Genomic DNA, 17,840 nt, shown 5'->3' with positions numbered 1-17,840 from the left:
TGTCAAAAATTTTGTGTAATTTTTGTTCTTACACACTGTACTATTACTGTTAAGTGTAATTTTGTATTCCATGCAATACTATTACTTTTTAATGATTACTTCTGACTCATTTTACGATTCTTTTACTACATACAATACTATTACTTTGACATTTTCATTACATACTACATTACATTATATATATATATATATATATATATATAGGTATTATTTGACAGTATGTTTAACAACGTGACTAGCTAGCTACCCTGTTGGGTCACTGTCCCCAAATCAATATCAAGATTTTTATGATTAAGTGATATATCTTGTGCAATGCTTATGTGTTCTGCAGCCTGACGTAGCAAGTGGAACAGCAGATGGGTTGGGAGATGATCACTGATGTGATACAAGTTTAGAGGGGCAGTGTACTTCTTGCAGCTTGTGTGTTACAGTCTCCATCCTGTGGTTTTCAGAGGATTAGGCACTGAAGGACTTAACTGTTCGAAATAAACTGTAATCAGTGGCTCTCGGAGACCCTGTTGCTATGGTTACTCAATACAGATGCAGGCTGATTATAATTATGTAGCCAGTGCATTCATTTAGAACAGTAAACAGACAGTTTCAGTGAAACTACTGAAAAGGGGTCCATTATCCAGAATTAATAGACACCCTACACCCAATCAGAATCAAGTGTTCACCAAGACCATGGTATAACGGAGAATAAACAGCAACAGTTAAAATAAATGTAGTGATTTTAGTAACCATCTTATTTGAAATCCATAATGTCTATTAAATCAAAAAATCAGGAGAGCTGACAGAAAGAACACTTTATGCTCACCAGACGCTGTTGCAGGGTGCCGAGGTCCTGGTCCACCCGCCTCAGCAGCGACTTCAGTTTGCCACCTGTCACATGTAGTTTCTCCTGGGCCTCAATGCTCTCCTCAGCCTCGTCCTCAGGCTGCAGCTGAGACCACAGAGCCTGCAGGGAGGCCTGCTGAGTTTGTCTGCCCTGCAGCTCCTCCTGCAGATCCTACAAACAACAAACATAAGAGATGGTGACAGTGTAGCTAGCAAGGAAATAAATGCTTGACAAAACATGATTATCTGCTCACTGTGAGTGTGCTGTGGTGTTGTCGCAGGGCTTGGACAGGTGTGTCTGGGTCACTGATGTCCACTGCATAGAGTCTGCTCTCTCCATGGGCCAGCCACAGCAGCAGAGAATGAAGGGTTTCATGAAACTCCTGAGTGGAGAAGGGTAAAGCAGTGGGGAAAGATGCATTTAGGTTTTTTACTTCAGTAAATGTAGCAATACTACAGTGTAAAAGTGTCGCCTTTATTGTTGTCTTACGCATAGTACAGAACAACAGTGATGGCAGTAGTAGTAATAGTCTGTTAGGAATACTTGGTATTTCCTCTCACCTGGCAGCGCATCAGTGTCTTCCTCAGACTGGTGTCCCACTGCTGGAGGCCTGTACATGCTCGGCTCCAGTCTCGGTTCATACCGGCCAGCCTCTCCTGTAGCTCTGGAGCTTCCTGTGCTCGCAGGTTGGCAGACAGCATGATGGACTTATAGTGGGTGAACTTCTTCTGCATCTCCTGCAAGAAAATATCCATGAATATAAACACAAAAGTTGAATACTTATCATCAGGTCTGATATATTTGGTCTTAAATCTTTACCTTTACTGCTACGGCTCTGGCTGCCATGTCCTCAATGCTGGCTGCTGGGTCAGACTGCTGGAGGCGCTCTAGCTCTGGGATAGTGTTTCCTAACCAGGAAGTGATCTCGTCAAGGTCAGATGTGAGCTGTCGGGGCTCCTGAGGGCCGGCGTGCTGGTCGCTCCTAGATTGAGCCTGGAGCAGCTCCCAGCGTTCAATCACACCTGAAAGCACAAACATTTACTGATGTAGGTGTTTGTATTTTTGTCACATAGTGCTACAAGAAACTCTCCGTTATTAAATATTACAGACAGGGATGTATCCTGTAGATGCATATATCCTAACTTACAGCTGGTCAGACAGAAATAAAAAAACCCCGGCAGCATTACAGAAGGATTTAAATCAAAACACTACAAATAATCTTCAGTGTATTTTTGTTCTATGGCCCTGCTCTCAGATGTTTTTAAAAACTGTTGTGGTTGTTGCATTTGGATGTTGGATGGTCTGCCCTTAATTATGCGTAATGTTAAGCCTTAAATAAATGTAAGCGTGTGAGTTACATAAAAATTCAGTTCCAATACAGTTGTCGTGAATGTTGAATTTAGCCTTAAAGACCAGATATTATTTGTACCAGGCTGTAAATATGTTTATTACTGCTGTAAAGTTGGGAATTTTAACATGAGGGTCTGTAGGAATTGACTCGTTCTTTGAGCCAGCCTCAAGTGGCCATTAGAGGAACTGCAGTTTTTGGAACTTGCACAGTGGTTTTATGTTTCAGCCCCGGAGACTGCCGCTTGGTCACTCACCTGACTGTTGGTCTGAGGCAGTCAGTCCTGTCAGACCGAGCTCCTCCGGCTGCTCCTCATCATCCAGGATCAGTGAGACTCTTTTAATGTCCTCGATGCTGCCGCTGCACTGAGACATGAGACGCAACTGGAGACAAAACACACTTTAGTTAGCACTGACAGCTGGAGATGCAAACAGGCTGAAACACATCTGTATGAAATCTATCATTACTCAGATTATTTAAAATTTTCATGATTTCATCCCACATCCCATCGATTGACTGATATTAGTTTACTTCACGTACATAGCCCTGCTTCAGAGGGGTGCTGGTGAGGGTGGGTGGAGCCTGAGTGTGACCCTCTGAGTCCAGCTGCAGAGACTGTGTTTCTGGGTCTCCCTGTGATTGCCATCTAGGAGAATCGTGTACGACCAAAGACCCCCTTGAAACTAAAACACAAACAGAAAAGCAAAGCATTAATGCAAAACACCCTGACCTATGGTATGTGGTCCCAATAAAAATGTCTAATTTGGAACTATTTTGTCTGTCAAATTTGTTGACTGATAATAAATCGTTACTTGGTCATTAAGAGAAAATGTTACATGCAGGTCGTAGGGTTGTGAATGTTCCCTGGTGAAAGTTTTGAATTTGGCAAGAAATATTAGACATTTGAGCATTTCTCAGGGGAAGCATGCAGATACTGGAAGAATATTTACGGTGATCAGTGATGAGAACTTCCAAGTTGCAAAACCTCATTTACAATACTGAATTCCAAAGCCAAGTGAAAATATCACCCAAGCATAAATCACAACAAGCCCCTGGAAATTTAAGAGTGTGTTATCTGTGTGGTAGCATTTACTTAATACCGTATTTCATGTGTTGGAGTAGAAGGAGTGAGTTTTGAGACAGTGAGAACTTTTAAAGATGCAGATGATGTTCTGATACTTTAAAAATGACTGAACAAATTGTGGTGAAAAAAGGCGATATTAAAGGTATACTATACAGGATTTTTCTCAAAAGATGTTTAGACTCATACGGAAATAATCTCTCTCAATCATCACTTTCGAACCACTAGAAGTGTGTGGCAGTGAATTTATCTGCAGAGACTCTGCCCTTTGCTTGAATTGTCTTTTTTTCTTCTTATTTTGCTACGTTCGCAACATTCCTGGGCGTGTAGCCCCCAGCCAATCGCAGCGTGCAGGTGAGGTCGGGACTACAGAAACGTAGGTAATCTAGAGGAAGCTATGAAAATTGTGGACACACTACGGAAAGCATAGTGAGGGGGAACGCCAAGCATACAAAGCTCGTTCCAAAACGTGTGTGAATTTAGGGATAGAGTTAGCCTGTTTTCTGTTGGACAGCTAGGTGCTTGCGGTTAGCTTAGTTAGCTTGCTAAACTATTAGCTTTTCCAGTACAACAAATATAGCGTTCATACAAAAGTAGACTAGCTTGCAGAGTACGTACAAGCACTGTAGGGAGGAGGGACTATGTTTAAATGTAACATCAACTGACAATTCCTGCATTTTATACCTTTAAGACACAGTGTGAAATTCAGAGGCCAGTGACGGTGGCTGATCAAGGGTCTTATTAAGGGTCATCATACATAGAAATTGATGGAGGAGTAGACAAACAAAAGGTGGTCAAACACAGTTTAGGAAGATAAAGGACAGGACATTGGAGGAGAATGAAAGGTCATGAGGTAGCGACGTTGGTGTGAGGAAAGATAGTCGTAAAGAAACATGCACATTCTGTGGATAAAAATGAAATAAATGAAAAAAGATCCAGCCTCACAAAGGCAGATAAAAACAGTCTTGGTCCCTAAAAAATGAATAATATTGAATGACATGTTATTTATGCAGCCACTGTTTAAATCATCTGTCCAGCTAGTGACAAGTTAGACCAAAAATCAGACCAGTGTTATGAGTACAGTGCTATTAAAATTCATTTTTTGCAAGACCCCAAACTACTTAAATTATAAAATCTAACCAGGGCTTTAACATTTAGAGATTCCTGACCTTTACCCTGCCCATTAGCCAGTGAGTGTCCTTTTTAAAATTCAGACCACAGCAAGTCTAAACTGGAGAATACCCATTAAACAAAAATGTGTCATAGAAAGGAAAAGGTAGAAAGTGTTTGTGTTGGTGCTGAAGGATTTTCCAAACCACAACCACGGGAGGCAAAGTATCAGAGCAGCAGCAACAGTAGTACAAGCAAACAGATGCAAAGTGATACACGAGCTGCTGGAAGACATGTGCTGGAAACTTATTTCACCGTGAAGAGCCCCAAGTGGATTTATTAAGCAGAAGGTGAAGATGTTCTTTTGCCTACCCAGTGAGGAGGCTAGTAGGGCCTCCGGGGCCTCGACAAACTCCTCCTGGCTCTCAGACAACTCCACCTCTGCGAGGAGAGAGGGGTCAGACTACAGGTGTCTATGACTGTGTGTGTGTGAAATACATGTTAGATCTTAGAAATCCCATTAAACCTGATGTTTATCATATCAACTTTGGCATAGCTACCAGCAACACTTCTTAAAGTAATCCTTTTCCACTGCAGGAGCTTCTCCAGTAACCCAGGAACACATTCAGGGGCTCAAGAGCTTTACTAGACTTTAACTGGAGGAACACAATCTAAATTTCATGCCAAGGCTCCTGGGTGTCAAACAGTCCTTGGCTTTCTTGTGTTTCCAGTCTCTTAGCCTTTAAAACCAGGAAAAGACAACACTCCATGACAAAATCTCGTCTCAGATTGTGATATTGATATTGATAAACTGACCAACTCTACTTAGAGCAATAAAAGCGTGTGCACCCTTTGCTGTGTCTTTAAACGATATGCCCTTTTGTAAACCTACCTGATAATGCGCTGAAGTAAGTTCTGTCATCCTCGTGTTCGTCTTCCTCCTCCTCGTCATCTTCATGTGACGATGACCCTCCCACGTCTCCGGTGTGGTCCCACTCCAGGGGCAGGGAGTCCACACTCACCGGTGTCTCCCTTCCTGAACCCTCTAACGGAGAGGCAAGCAGGTGGATGGGCGTAGCTGGGAGGCTTCCTTGGGTCCGCCCAAGCCATGGTCGGCCAATCAGCTCCAAGCTCGACTCCAAGGACAAGGCGGTGGCAGAGAGCTCTGGCTCTTCTTTAATCGCCTAAATAAATAACAGGTATTCAGCCAGATGTGTGAACCATAAAGTTTGTCTGTAATTCACTTGATCTGCAAAGCTAGCTTAAAATAGAGTCACAAATGGACCACATAAAAATCAGTGAAAGAGAATAGGAAAAGTACTGTATGTGGTGTGAATGTGTGTGTGTGCTCCAGCTCACCGAGGGCTGGCTGAGGCGCTGGTGGAAGCGGACCAGTCTGCCGAAGACCTCCTGGCAGTAGGAGTGCAGCTCCTCCAGCTCGTCCTCGATCAGCGCTGCATCCTGCGGAGAGCTCTTCTGGATCAGACCCTCTCCAAACACTATCAGCCCGTCAATGCGCTCTGTGTTCAGGGTGATCTCCTTCTGGAAGCTCTGAAGGAAATGGGTTGGATGAACAGAGACAGAGTCAAGAAAATTAAAAGAATGTTTCAGAAAACCAAAAGAAACCAAACATGACTGCTGCTGTTATCTGTTGTAGGGCTGTGGTAAATGAAGTCAAGGGAAATCGTCTTGACAAATGACCATGACTTCTAATGGCTGCAAGATGTGAGCATCTTACACAACTACATGAGGAAATACTTCTTTTCCATTTGACATGAAGGTTGTAATAGATAATTTCTCATCAAAAAGATATTTTTGTGTCTTGTTTGTGTTTTGTGCAGTGGCTCTAAGACTGTATCCGTCTGTGTGGTCACAGTAACTCCTCACATTGAGCTGCTGGATCTTGTGATGGACGTCGCTCTCTGAAAAGTGTTCGACATTGGTGAGCTGCAGGTCCAGCTCAGTCAGCCACACCAGCATGCTCTCCCTGGTGCCTTCGAACTCCTCTCTCTGGCTGGTGAAATACTGAGAGAGAGAAGAAGAGGAAATCCTTCAAAAGTCACACACTGTAGAAAACACAGTGATATGTAAATTAACTACTACTTTAGCTGTACTGTACCTTGAGTCTGCGGAGGATGGCGGCCACTCTGCGGTGCAGGGTGTCCCAGCGCCGGTTGCCTTCATGGACCATGGCTTTGAGCTGGCTGGCTCGGTCAGTGCGGTTTTCCCTGGCCAGGCGGCGGTACTGGTTATTGACCAGTTCCAGCTGGGTGAGCCGCTCATGAACCTGCCGTTGGAAACCCTAAAAAAAAACAGTGGAAGATATGATGAACCATAGATGTAGAGTATTAAAAAGGAACAATGGCTCAAAATATTATTCAGAACATTTGCCACCATCTTTGAAAATCAATTAATCATTCATTTTTCTTGGAAAAAATACTTGTGGCCTGGTTTCTTGTTTTCTTAGTCATTTTTAAAACAGATTTTTCCCCCCTAACTTAACAGACACCAGAAAGAACAATGTGGAAAAACAATATCAGTGACATTCTCTGGGTCATAGAGAAAAAGTGGGTATTAAATTTATTTTTTTGGCAGTGGAAAATGGCTTCCTGACACTTTGACAGTAGTTTTGGTCGTGCAATGCCAAAAAGACAAACACCCCACAAGTCCAGCAACAAGTCAGTAACTTAAAATCAGTGAATATTATCACATGAAATTTAATACCAAACAATGACAATATTTCACTCTGGGAAAACAAACGAGCAAAACAAAACCACAGGTGCTTCAAGTCTGTTCCACAACTGACCTCAAACTTCTTGAGCTCCTCCTTGGCGACGGTATAAAGGACGTCTGCGGAGTTGGGGTTGGCAGCGGTGCGCTCGGCCATCTTGAGCCAATCTTCGAACTGCGAGTAGTCATCGAGGAACTTGCACCAGAGTCTCCAAGTCTCCTCGATCCTAAAAGGAGACAACGTGCTGAAGTTACAGTCATTTTGTGACACTGATCAAGGCTTTCATCACTAACCATCTGAAGTCACCTGAGTTTTGGAAATGTGAGGCATTAAATAAAAGTTCTTCATCAATATGTATCATCTTAATTTAAATGATTAACTTGAAAATGTCTAAATGGACTGGGATTCTTGACTGCAAGTGATAAAGTAAACCTCATCTGACTGATTTATACATGGTGAAAAGTGTGACGACACCATAGCGTGTGTGTGTGTGTGTGTGTGTGTGTGTGTGTGTGTGTGTGTGTGTGTGTGTTTCAGTTCCTACCTGAGCCTCCTGTCCAGGGCCATAGCACAGATGGCCCTCCAGCGCTGATCCAGGCTGCGGCTCGTTTCCTGCAGGGAGTCGCTCTCCGCCTCAGTGCCGCCAGCAGCGTCTTCGTCCCGCAGCAAAACATCACACAGACTGAGCACTGACGCTACGCCCTCCGTGTGCTGTTCAATGTCCCTCTGCAGCTCCTGGACAGACACATGGACGGGCATGAAGACAGACATCGCATCAGTCCGCACCAGTAAACCATGTGTTGAACATCAGTCCACAGACGTACAGATGGAGGACAGGGGCTCACTGGATGAGACCACCCACTCCCAAAATTAAACAAAGGACAGATATGAATTATTAATCATAAAGAGAGACAAAGAGTGAGAGGGAGGGACAGTAAGGCAGGGAACAAAAACAAAAGTGTGAGAAGATACAGAAACAGAAGAATAAAAAATCTAACTAAAGAAAAAAGAAATTTAAAAAAAGAGGGCCTCTAATAGAAAGTAGAGTTGAAACACAAAACTCCAAACTAGGTTTAAACCACTGCTGGACTGGCTTACATAACAGTGTGTGTGTTTTTATGTACCTGCTGCTCAGCCAGCCTCCTCTGGATCTCCTGGTGGTGACACACGCTGTAGGTGATGGGTCTGGACAGCTCGGCCTCGATGCGAGAAAGCCATGAGCGGAGGTTACTCATGTTTTTATCCAGCTGCTGCACAGCCACCAGAGTCTCCTTCAGCTTCTTCACCCTGAACACACACACACACACACACACACAGCAAAACACGCAATGAACTGTATGATCAAAATTTCATATTTAGTGGTCCATATTCAAGCAGTCATGACTGTTTGAGATGTCCAACCCTTTCAGCTTGTGACCGTTCAAATGAAGTCATCTCTGCTTGTGTATGTGCATATGTTTATAGGTTATGATTGAGTTAATAACAAAGTGATCACCTGGCTAGTTTTAAAAGCCTTAAGATATCAATCTGCCAGTAATCCACAAGAAAAAATACCCAAGCAAATATTAGAGGAATATCTGAATACCCACCAGGTCCACTGATCCTTTGTGATTAGCAGGTTTTTTTTTTCCAAACATATGGAAATTAAAAAACAAGATAAGCTAGTCGCTAAGTCTTGTACTATGAAGCATCTCCTTTTGTTGTACTGTATGTGGTCCCTGACACATAAATGTAATTTTAAAAAATTAAAGGAAAGACAAGAATGACTGATGGAAAAACAAGAGAGAAAGACAAAGAGAAAAATAAGGAAAAAGGAAGAAAGAAAGACAGAATTGACTTTAATTTTTTAAATATTATATACTTTATTAATCCCAAAGGGGGAAATTCAATCTTTTCACTCTGTTGTCATTAACACACAGGCCTGAAATACACACACACACATGCACAAACAGGACCTATACATGCACTAAATGGAGAGATGTCAGAGGGAGGGGGCTGCCAATGGATAGGCGCCCCGAGCGGTTGGGGGGTTCAGTGCCTTGCTCAAGGGCACCTCCGCAGTGCCCAGGAGGTGAACTGGCACCTATCCAGCTACCAGTCCACGCTCCATATTTTTTGGTCTGGGTGGGGACTTGAGCCGGCGACCCTCCGGTTCCCAAGCCAAGTCCCTATGGACTGAGCTACTGCCGGAAGAAAGAAAGAAAGACAAACAAAAACAAAGACAAAAAGATAAAAAGATAAAAGACAGACAATAAAAGAAAAAAGAAAAGGGGAAAAAAGTCAGACAGAAAAAAACAAAATAAGAAAGAAAGAAAGGGAGACATACAGAGGGAAAGAAACAGAAAAGAAGACAAAGATAGAAAGAAAGAAAGATAAAAAAGAAAGACAAAGAAAAAAGACGAGAAAAAAGACAGAGAAAGAGAGAAATAAAGATAAAAAATAAAGACAGACAAAAAAGAACAAAGAAAGACAGACAGACAGACAGAAAAGAAAAAAGACAAGAGAAAAAGACAGACAGAAAGAAAAAAGACAGAGACAGAAAGAAAGAAAGAAAGAAAGAAAGAACAAACTAACCTACTACATACTCAGGTATCGTACAGTTGAACTTCCAAAGTCACCATGGCAACTGAACCCCTCGTGCGCACGCGCGCACACACACACACACACACACACACACACACACACACACACACACACACACACAGCGCTCCACACTGACTGGTGTCATGGCAACGCTGGGGACAATAAAAGCTCTCTCTCTGAGGCCTAAAAGGCTGAAGTGTGCCCTGTTTGGGAGTTTGAGTTAATTTCCCCATTTGATCCTTCCTGTGCTGTCGAGGTCCAGCAGTGAGACGCTCTCCACCAAAACAATACGCACTGTAAACAGCTGTGAGAGGAAGTAGCAGTCTGAAGAAGGCACGAGAGAGTCCCAACCATAGGTCCCAACACATGCAGGACACTGGGGCCACTGCATGTGTAAGAGCTCTTTGAGATCTGATGGGGATATTTATCATTTTGGATGGTTTTTACTTCTTCAGAGTATAGAGGTAAAGTTCATATACATTCTTGGGAAAGTGTTTTTACATATTAGCAGAGGACAAACTCAATCTTGCACTGCACATATTTTATTAAATGAAAAAAGTGATTCCTTAAAAATAATGGATTGAAAAATGATGCATTCAAGGCAAAATTTTGTGTTGGAAAATCCATTTGACTCCGAGCCAAGCTCTAGTTAAAGTTCAGGACTAATGTATACAGCTGGTGGAAGTTTGTGCGTGTACTTAACGCAGCTTTATGTTTATGGCCGTGTAATGAAGACACAAAAGAGTCAGTGTAAATTCTGCCCAGAAAATACCCTTCCTCTCTGCAGATACAACCGTCCCTGTCAACTAAATTGTCTCTGTCTCTCTTTCACTCCCTCTCCACCTCTGACAACCTAACAAAGGCCAGCAGCTTCATGCCGAGGCCCAACAAAGACACAAAGCCCGGTCAGGGGTCCTTGCAGAGGAGAGGAAGAGGGACAAGGGGAGAATGGACGGGGAGAAAACAACGAAGCAGAAAAGAGCCAGAGGATAAGTGAGGATATATGGTTGGTATTAACAAAGTACAGCTGACCGCAGGAGGGCTCGGAGTTACTCAGACACTAAATTCTGCTCACATTACTGTACATGTGCTTTTTAAAAATCTATCACTTTACTTTTACTTACATAATTATGCTGCTTGATTAATAGACTGCATCTGATTGGTTGTTGCTAGCTGCTAAAGGCACAAAGACTTCAAAGATGCTGAGTGTGGAAGCACTCAAACTTGACTCTAGCAGTTTCAAGTTTTAAGAAAAATGTAGTGTAAGAAAATGAAGGGTTATTTTCCCTACTTGTAAAAAAGTCCAGCTTCTTAAAGTTTTTAAATCTCTAAAGCACCTCTATACAGAAATAACATGTAAAAGGTCAAGAATTCAGGGCTTAAACATTCAACATCTTGCCCGCATGGGATCAAGCCCTCTGAAATCTAAAGGGAACCTCAGCGATTAATGCATGCCGACAGACAAAGCCCCTCCCACTAACCCCAGACTCAAATAAGTGGGGGAGTCAGTGTGGACACGGGGACATATGGTACTGTCTGAGATGTAAGCACAGCTTTTTTTGTGGTGGGGGTGGATGTGCAGGTCTGTGTCTCCGGCTCTTCAACAGGACTGTCCATCTGTCTGATAGGGGGGTGTCGGGGGCAGTAACAGTTAACCATGACAGGGGCTTAACCTACAGACTGTACATTAGAAGACATGTATTGCTGACAGCTGCAGAGCACGACTAACACAACAGCAGGTGGATGGATGCGCATTAGAGCTATTGTTTAATTACAGGCTCCCTGTTAGAGCCTGTCAGTGCATAATGATGCTCTTTAATGTAGAGTGGCTTTGCTGTGAAAGGTTCTGGTGCTCAAAGTTAATCATGGGGTGCAATTTAGAGTGTATCTGAAACAATCCACACACACTTTGATTTTTAATATACCTATTTGCCTTTGAAAAGTCTGTTTTGTTTGCTTTCCTTTTCTGCAAAGTGCTTGATTGATACAAATACACACACGTACATGTTAGTGTGTCACTTAATCCCTGCTGACAGCTTCTGCGGCAGCTGCAGCCGCTCTCACCTGGCTTCGATGTCGTGGAAGAGGTTGTGCCAGCGCTGGTTGACCTCCTGCAGCGAGCCGTGGACCTGCGTCTGCTTGGCTTCGTCGCTGGCTAACAGCAGCTGCTCACCCAGCTGTTTCAGGTGGCTTTTGTTCTCGCTGAATAGGTTGATTTCCTCCATGCAGTCCTGTGGAAACATGACATGATGAAAGTTTGCTGCTTTACAAACATCATGTCCTCAAGAAAAGAAAAGAAAAAAAAGCCCCTAACAAACAGCATCTATCCAATGCTGACTGACTGAATTTTACTCAGCTCTTTCTTTCTAGTTTTTATTTGTGTTGGCAGATTTTATATGGAGGTTTTTGAGTAATGTTATTATGCATAATACATAATTTAATCCCTGCATTATATGGATGTGAGGTTCAGTTGCAGTTGAAGACATTGATGCCCAATTATCATGAAGCATATCAATAATTAACCGCATGTTTTATGCTCATTTGGCCACTCTGTGATCTCTTACAAGCAAAAGTCATAAAAAAGTAGCAAGCATCTCAGTTTTGACATAATCTTGTCTATTAACGCTTTAAATGACCAGATAAACACAACAGGGCTTGACAGTAATGGTTTCCAGGTTAGCATTGGCAACCATTTTGAGAAATTGGCTGATGTGGGACGATTCAAAGTGTCTACAACAAACTTCCCCTGTTCAGTGTCCCATTCACTGAACCTGCCACACACCTGTTTCCACGCCTTGGAGCGGTCAGTTATCACCAGGAAGTGCCATCCTTAGCTATCCAAATAATTAAAGGGGACTATTAGTGCCAGTAATTTTCTCATCTAATCTTACAGCCCAAAACAACAACCCTACAACGTTCCAACTAATTATTGTCTTGTTTACTAAATGAGCACGCTTCATGATGAGGCAGGAAGGTACAAAAGGCTTTCAGTTGCTGAAAGGACAACTGTTGTGTATGAACAAAGGGCAGCAGAGCCATTTCATTCCAGGCCACCATCTGTTATAAACAGCATAATTCACGTTGTTTATGTATGGATATAAAACCTAAACATGCGATGCTCATGCCCTGAATCATGGTCTGATGCTGGGGATTACATAATGTGCTATTTATGGAGAAAAGGACCTGTTCTTACAAGATAGGAAGATAAACATTCACTAAAGTTTGTACCTTCTTCAGTTTCTCCACCATCTCCTCGATGCTCAGATCTCCGCTGTGGCAGACCTTGTTCTCCATCTGAGTCAACCAATCGCAAAACTCTTTGTTCTTGTCGTTGAAGATGGTCCAGGCGTTGAGGCGGTCTGCGATTTCCTGCCTGCGCAAGGATACCTGGGAAGAATGATAAAAGTGGTATTAAGTAACTCTTAAGTAACTCAATGTCAAAGTATCAGTACTCAGATAATCACTGCTTAATGATTTCACATTGACCACACAGATGTATTTCTATATTAATTACTGCCTGTTGCAATTCAAACAGCTAATGTAATACTTCACTTTACAGACAAACAAACCTTTATAGTGCTAACTGTACACCTGTGGTGCCAACTAATCTACAATTAGAAATAGACCAGTAAGTTGTACGTGAATGACAGCATACGTATCAGATATGATACATACTGGTTTAATATTTGCACTAGCAACGTTTGATACCATTATAATGCTAGTTCAGGGTAACCAGATGAGGTGTTTTGTCCAAACCAGGCACTAACCATAATTTATAGATTTTAAACAAACCATTATACTGATAACATTTACACTAGCAAAAGAAATTTCCCCCCTGCTTTTAAAACGGCCATGGTTAAGCCTCTTTTGAAATGAAATAATTAGATGCCTCAGTACTAACTCTGACCATTGTCCAGTCTGCCATTTTTAAGTAAAATTTTAGCGAAGCTTGTTTTTTTTGGGTCAGTTAATATTAGTTAATATTTTTGAAAAATACCAGTCTAGCTTTCAAGCCAATCAAAGCACAGAAACGGCAGTGGTCAGGGTTGTTAATGACCTGAGGTCAAATATGGATGTGAAAAAACTCTCTGTATTAGTACTACTTGATCTGACTGCAGCCTATGATACAGTTGACCACTCAATTCTTTTAGCTAGACTTCATAATCTGGTTGGCCTCTCTGGTATTGTTTTTAACTGTTTTAAATCTTATCTTTCTGACTGAGAATTTTATGTAACAGTGGATGAATATTTATCAAAAAGTTATAAAATGGATTGTGGGGTCCCCCAAGGTTCAATATTAGGTCCAATGCTTTTTAATGTTTACATGCTGCCACTTGGAAACGCCATCAGGAGGCACGGCATCAGTCTCCATATTTATGCTGATGATACACAGCTGTACCTCATTGTGTCTCCTGATGACTCAGGGCCAACTGATGCCCTTTTTAATTGTATTTTAGACACCAAGTCCTGGATGGTGGAATAATTTCTTCAGCTCAACCAGGAGAAAACCAAGGTCTTAGTTATTGGTCCTGAAGCGCAGAGAGAGAAACAAGAACTGGCACTAAAACCCTGTCAACAAGTGAAAAACCTTGGAGCTATCTTTGATTCACATCTTAGTTTTGAACCACACATTAGAAGTATAACCAAAACTGGATTTTTTCATCTTATGAACATTGCCAGAGTGCTACCGTTTCTCTTGCATTCTGTTTGTATGAAAAGTGCATTTAAATAACGTTTGATTGATTGATGTGTCTTAGTTACAAAATTATGCATGTTTTTTTTGCCAAATTTACTACAGACTTGCTGGGAACAGCTGCACACAAAAATGTCTTAACTGTCTGAAATGTGTACAACAAAAGCTTCAAAACAGTGGTGCTTTGGATTTTGACAAATATCAATCCAGTCTGAAACAGTGTCATTTGTTATCATATTTCCTGGTATGCATCCAGGGTACTCTGACCTAATTCTACTACAGAACAGTTCATTTTGTAGATTTGAGCTTAGTGCAAAAGGACACACAACCTGGTAGATCACTAAAGACAAGTACTGTTCAATACAACAGATTACATGATAAAGAAGTGAATTAAAAAAACCAAATGAACTGAACATTAAGTGTTTTATTTTATTACACTGAAGCAATAGCATCATTCAATCTCTATCAGAGTCAGTAATCAACTGAACTGAGAGAAATCCCTGAGGGACTCTGGCTGTTTGATAAAATTAACAAGGTCCATTTTGCTAATGACAGCTTAATGCCATGAAAACACCCCATTACGTAGCTGAGGAGGGGGCTGATGATCTTTTTGAGGTTAAAGGGCTTAGTAAGCCCACAGGGCATGTTTGCTAAACCAGCTATATTTTACTTTTCAGTGGCATCTCTTTGATTTAAATGAGCCCTGCTTTGGTTTTAATGTCCTAACACTGCTGGGCCTTTTCGGACTCTGGAGAATTTAGGGTGCTTTGTGAGCTGCTGTCACCCCGTGAGGACTTTGTGCTTCCCCCTGGAACAATAGAGCCTGTCCCCTGAATCCCTTTAGCCCAGCCAGGCCATCTGCTCAGCGGACCCATTCCAGTGGCTTCCCCCACCTACAACCTGTTAGCTATGCAGAGGAAACGGTGCTGGCTCAGATCCATGCCCCCCGGCCACGTCAGGAATTAATAGGGATGAAAAATCTTGTGTGACCAAAGAGCTGAAATTAGTCTGTCCTTTCTAAAATAACTTGACTTAATCAAATTTTTTCCAGCAGTTTGACAATTTAGCAAAAAATAAAATTTTGCAATGGCTTAACTATACTTTGACCACTCATTCATACTATGTACAAAATGCATGTCGGCTTTTTCAATTGATACTCAGCACTCAATAAGTGGCAGGTCTTTCCTTGAGAACATTCAATAGTTTTCGGGAAATTATGTGTTTCATGTTTATTTCGAGACAAACGTAAGAAAATTAAGTAGTTAGGATGAGCAGACTACAACATACAGAGCACCAAACATCAACAAAAAAACCTGCTGGCTGCTGTTGCTGCATCTGTGAGTCCCAGTAACTCCTGCCAAGACAGGAGCAGGTGGAAGCAGCCACTTCTAACTGGGGACCCAATTAGCATGACCGCAAATTATAGCATGTCATAACTGTTGGTTTCTGAAGAACAAGAGCGTGTTTGTGTTTAAGCCAAAAGACTTAACTGTAGGAATTTGAGCCCGCGTCTATACGTTAGACCTACTTTCATGAATAATGCAGTTACAGAATTAACAGCCAATTCTGTTCTGAGAGTTTCACATGATTGTTCTGTTAGCACAATGTGTCCGAGCCATGAGCTAATTATGACCTTTCAAGTGACTCTTTGAAAAACGTGTGAATGAACTGCAAAAGGCTGATACCAGCAGAAACTAATGTCAAGACAGGTCTGGACCTGTCCCGTACAGCGTGCATTGAACTTAAACAATGAGCTTGAGTTTTGGCACATTTGCAGAGGATTTAAAAAACACATTTAGTTGAGCTGTAAGAAGGCAAGTTGCCAGGGTGTTAATAATAGGACAAGAATTTTCCCTCTATCAACCTGAACACGTTGCTCTTTTCTCAAACAAATGAGTGTGTCCATGTGCATGTATGTGTGTGGTAGTTCAGCCCCAGTGGTGCAGAGGCTTTGTGCTGCTGGTCACCGCCAAGACACTGCCCGTAGCAACTTTCCCTCCATCTCTCCCTCCCTTCCCAGTCCTTCCTCTCCACCTGCACCTCTACAATCTCTCACTCTCTGGTTCATTTATGGCCTCTCTCTCTCTGTATATATGTATTTCTTTGTTGTCAGTTCTCACCTTCATACACAGCTCTTCCCATTGCGCGTGGAGTTGTTCCAGCTGCTGCTCCAGCAGAGCCGAGTCACCAGCCGCGACGTACTGGGACAGGTCCGTCTTCATGGTGGCCAATTCCTTAAATCCACTGGCCACACGCTGCAGAGAGAGGTCTGTCTCCTGCATAACACACATATACACAGACATCCCGTCAGACAGCCATGTACAAGCTGCGTGCACACGCTTCTACACCTCTTCCTCTGACCGTCCAGATTAAAGGGCTGTGGACGGGACAGGGGGAGGGTTGGAAGGGGCAGAAAGGGGGAGGGGAGTGAAAGCATGGGGGTATTTAATAAGGGAAAGGGGGGTAAACTCAGAGGCGCTCTGGTGGGATGGGGGGTAGCAACTGTTGGAGTTGAGGGGTGGGGGACTTTGGCTAGTTTGCAGACCAACTGACCCGTTAGCTTATTCACCAACAGATTCATGCTGCTGATTTGTTGGGACTGATGTAGCAACGTTATGCTTTATTGTCATATATGTTGTACAGTAATTTATCATTTTTGATAACCATGAAAAAAACATTATTCACAAATTTACTCTTTGCAGTCTCCATCTCAAACCATGACAAGTCTGTTATTATATAAGGTTATTCACTGAACGCATTCAAGTCATCCTTAGCGCCTTCTTCTCTGCAAAATCGAGCATGGATACTGAAAAGTAATTTGGGTACTTTGTGGCAGAAAATTCATCCTAAATGGGGTCCTGCTCTGTTAATACAAAGAGTTTTTTGAGACTGTCTTTGTGTGCGACTGGATGATTGTCTGCAGTAATAAGGACTAGGATTTTATCCACAGGGACGTATCTAGAATTTTAGAAATGCTTTGATCATCAGTAGTGTGGAATAAACTGTGGCGTCCTGAATGTTTTATGAACAGCCCCGGACTTCTCAGACTGTTTTAGCGAGTTACCGCTCAGAGGGAACTCATTCAGCGGCACCTCCGGCAGCAGCACAGCGTCTCTTCTTCACCTCTCTTAGTGTCGTCAAGTGATTTCGTCATAAACCTACGTGACGCTCATGGCTAAACGACATATATGTGAATGTGCGATAGTTCTGGTGTCATAACAGCCTGTCACAGGTTACAGCGTGATGATTAGAGGAGAAATGGCAGAGCATAAAGGTCCAGGTGGAAAAAAACATTTAGGGCTCTAGTTTCGCAGACCGGGCGCGGCGGAGGTGCAGCACACCTGCGCTTCGCCAACTGGGTGTGGCCAGGCGGATTTTGTAAGTTTGGCACACCGTGCGCCCTGGCGCAGCTACTCCTCTTTCCCACCTCCGTCCCTCCTACCGGCGCAAGTCGGA

General features: G+C 42.6%; 1 protein-coding gene across 1 annotated transcript in view; it reads right to left on the bottom strand.

The window, feature by feature from the left end:
- The window catches only part of LOC126399230 (nesprin-2), a 108,098-nt gene that overhangs the window by 3,858 nt on the left and 86,400 nt on the right, over positions 1-17,840 (bottom strand). Inside the window, exons 96-112 of the mRNA XM_050059086.1 lie at positions 16,505-16,660; positions 12,920-13,078; positions 11,756-11,922; positions 8,233-8,395; positions 7,653-7,843; positions 7,184-7,334; positions 6,497-6,679; positions 6,265-6,402; positions 5,737-5,928; positions 5,270-5,561; positions 4,750-4,818; positions 2,727-2,869; positions 2,443-2,569; positions 1,658-1,860; positions 1,399-1,575; positions 1,092-1,220; positions 818-1,009 (exon numbers count right to left, since the gene is read on the bottom strand). Of these exons, the coding sequence (XP_049915043.1) occupies positions 818-1,009; positions 1,092-1,220; positions 1,399-1,575; positions 1,658-1,860; positions 2,443-2,569; positions 2,727-2,869; positions 4,750-4,818; positions 5,270-5,561; positions 5,737-5,928; positions 6,265-6,402; positions 6,497-6,679; positions 7,184-7,334; positions 7,653-7,843; positions 8,233-8,395; positions 11,756-11,922; positions 12,920-13,078; positions 16,505-16,660 (2,832 nt within the window). The remainder of the gene's footprint in view (positions 1-817; positions 1,010-1,091; positions 1,221-1,398; positions 1,576-1,657; positions 1,861-2,442; positions 2,570-2,726; positions 2,870-4,749; positions 4,819-5,269; positions 5,562-5,736; positions 5,929-6,264; positions 6,403-6,496; positions 6,680-7,183; positions 7,335-7,652; positions 7,844-8,232; positions 8,396-11,755; positions 11,923-12,919; positions 13,079-16,504; positions 16,661-17,840) is intronic.

Source organism: Epinephelus moara, chromosome 12 (genome assembly GCF_006386435.1).
Source record: "Epinephelus moara isolate mb chromosome 12, YSFRI_EMoa_1.0, whole genome shotgun sequence".
NCBI lineage: Eukaryota > Metazoa > Chordata > Actinopteri > Perciformes > Serranidae > Epinephelus > Epinephelus moara.
This window is presented reverse-complemented; position numbering and strand designations above follow the sequence as displayed.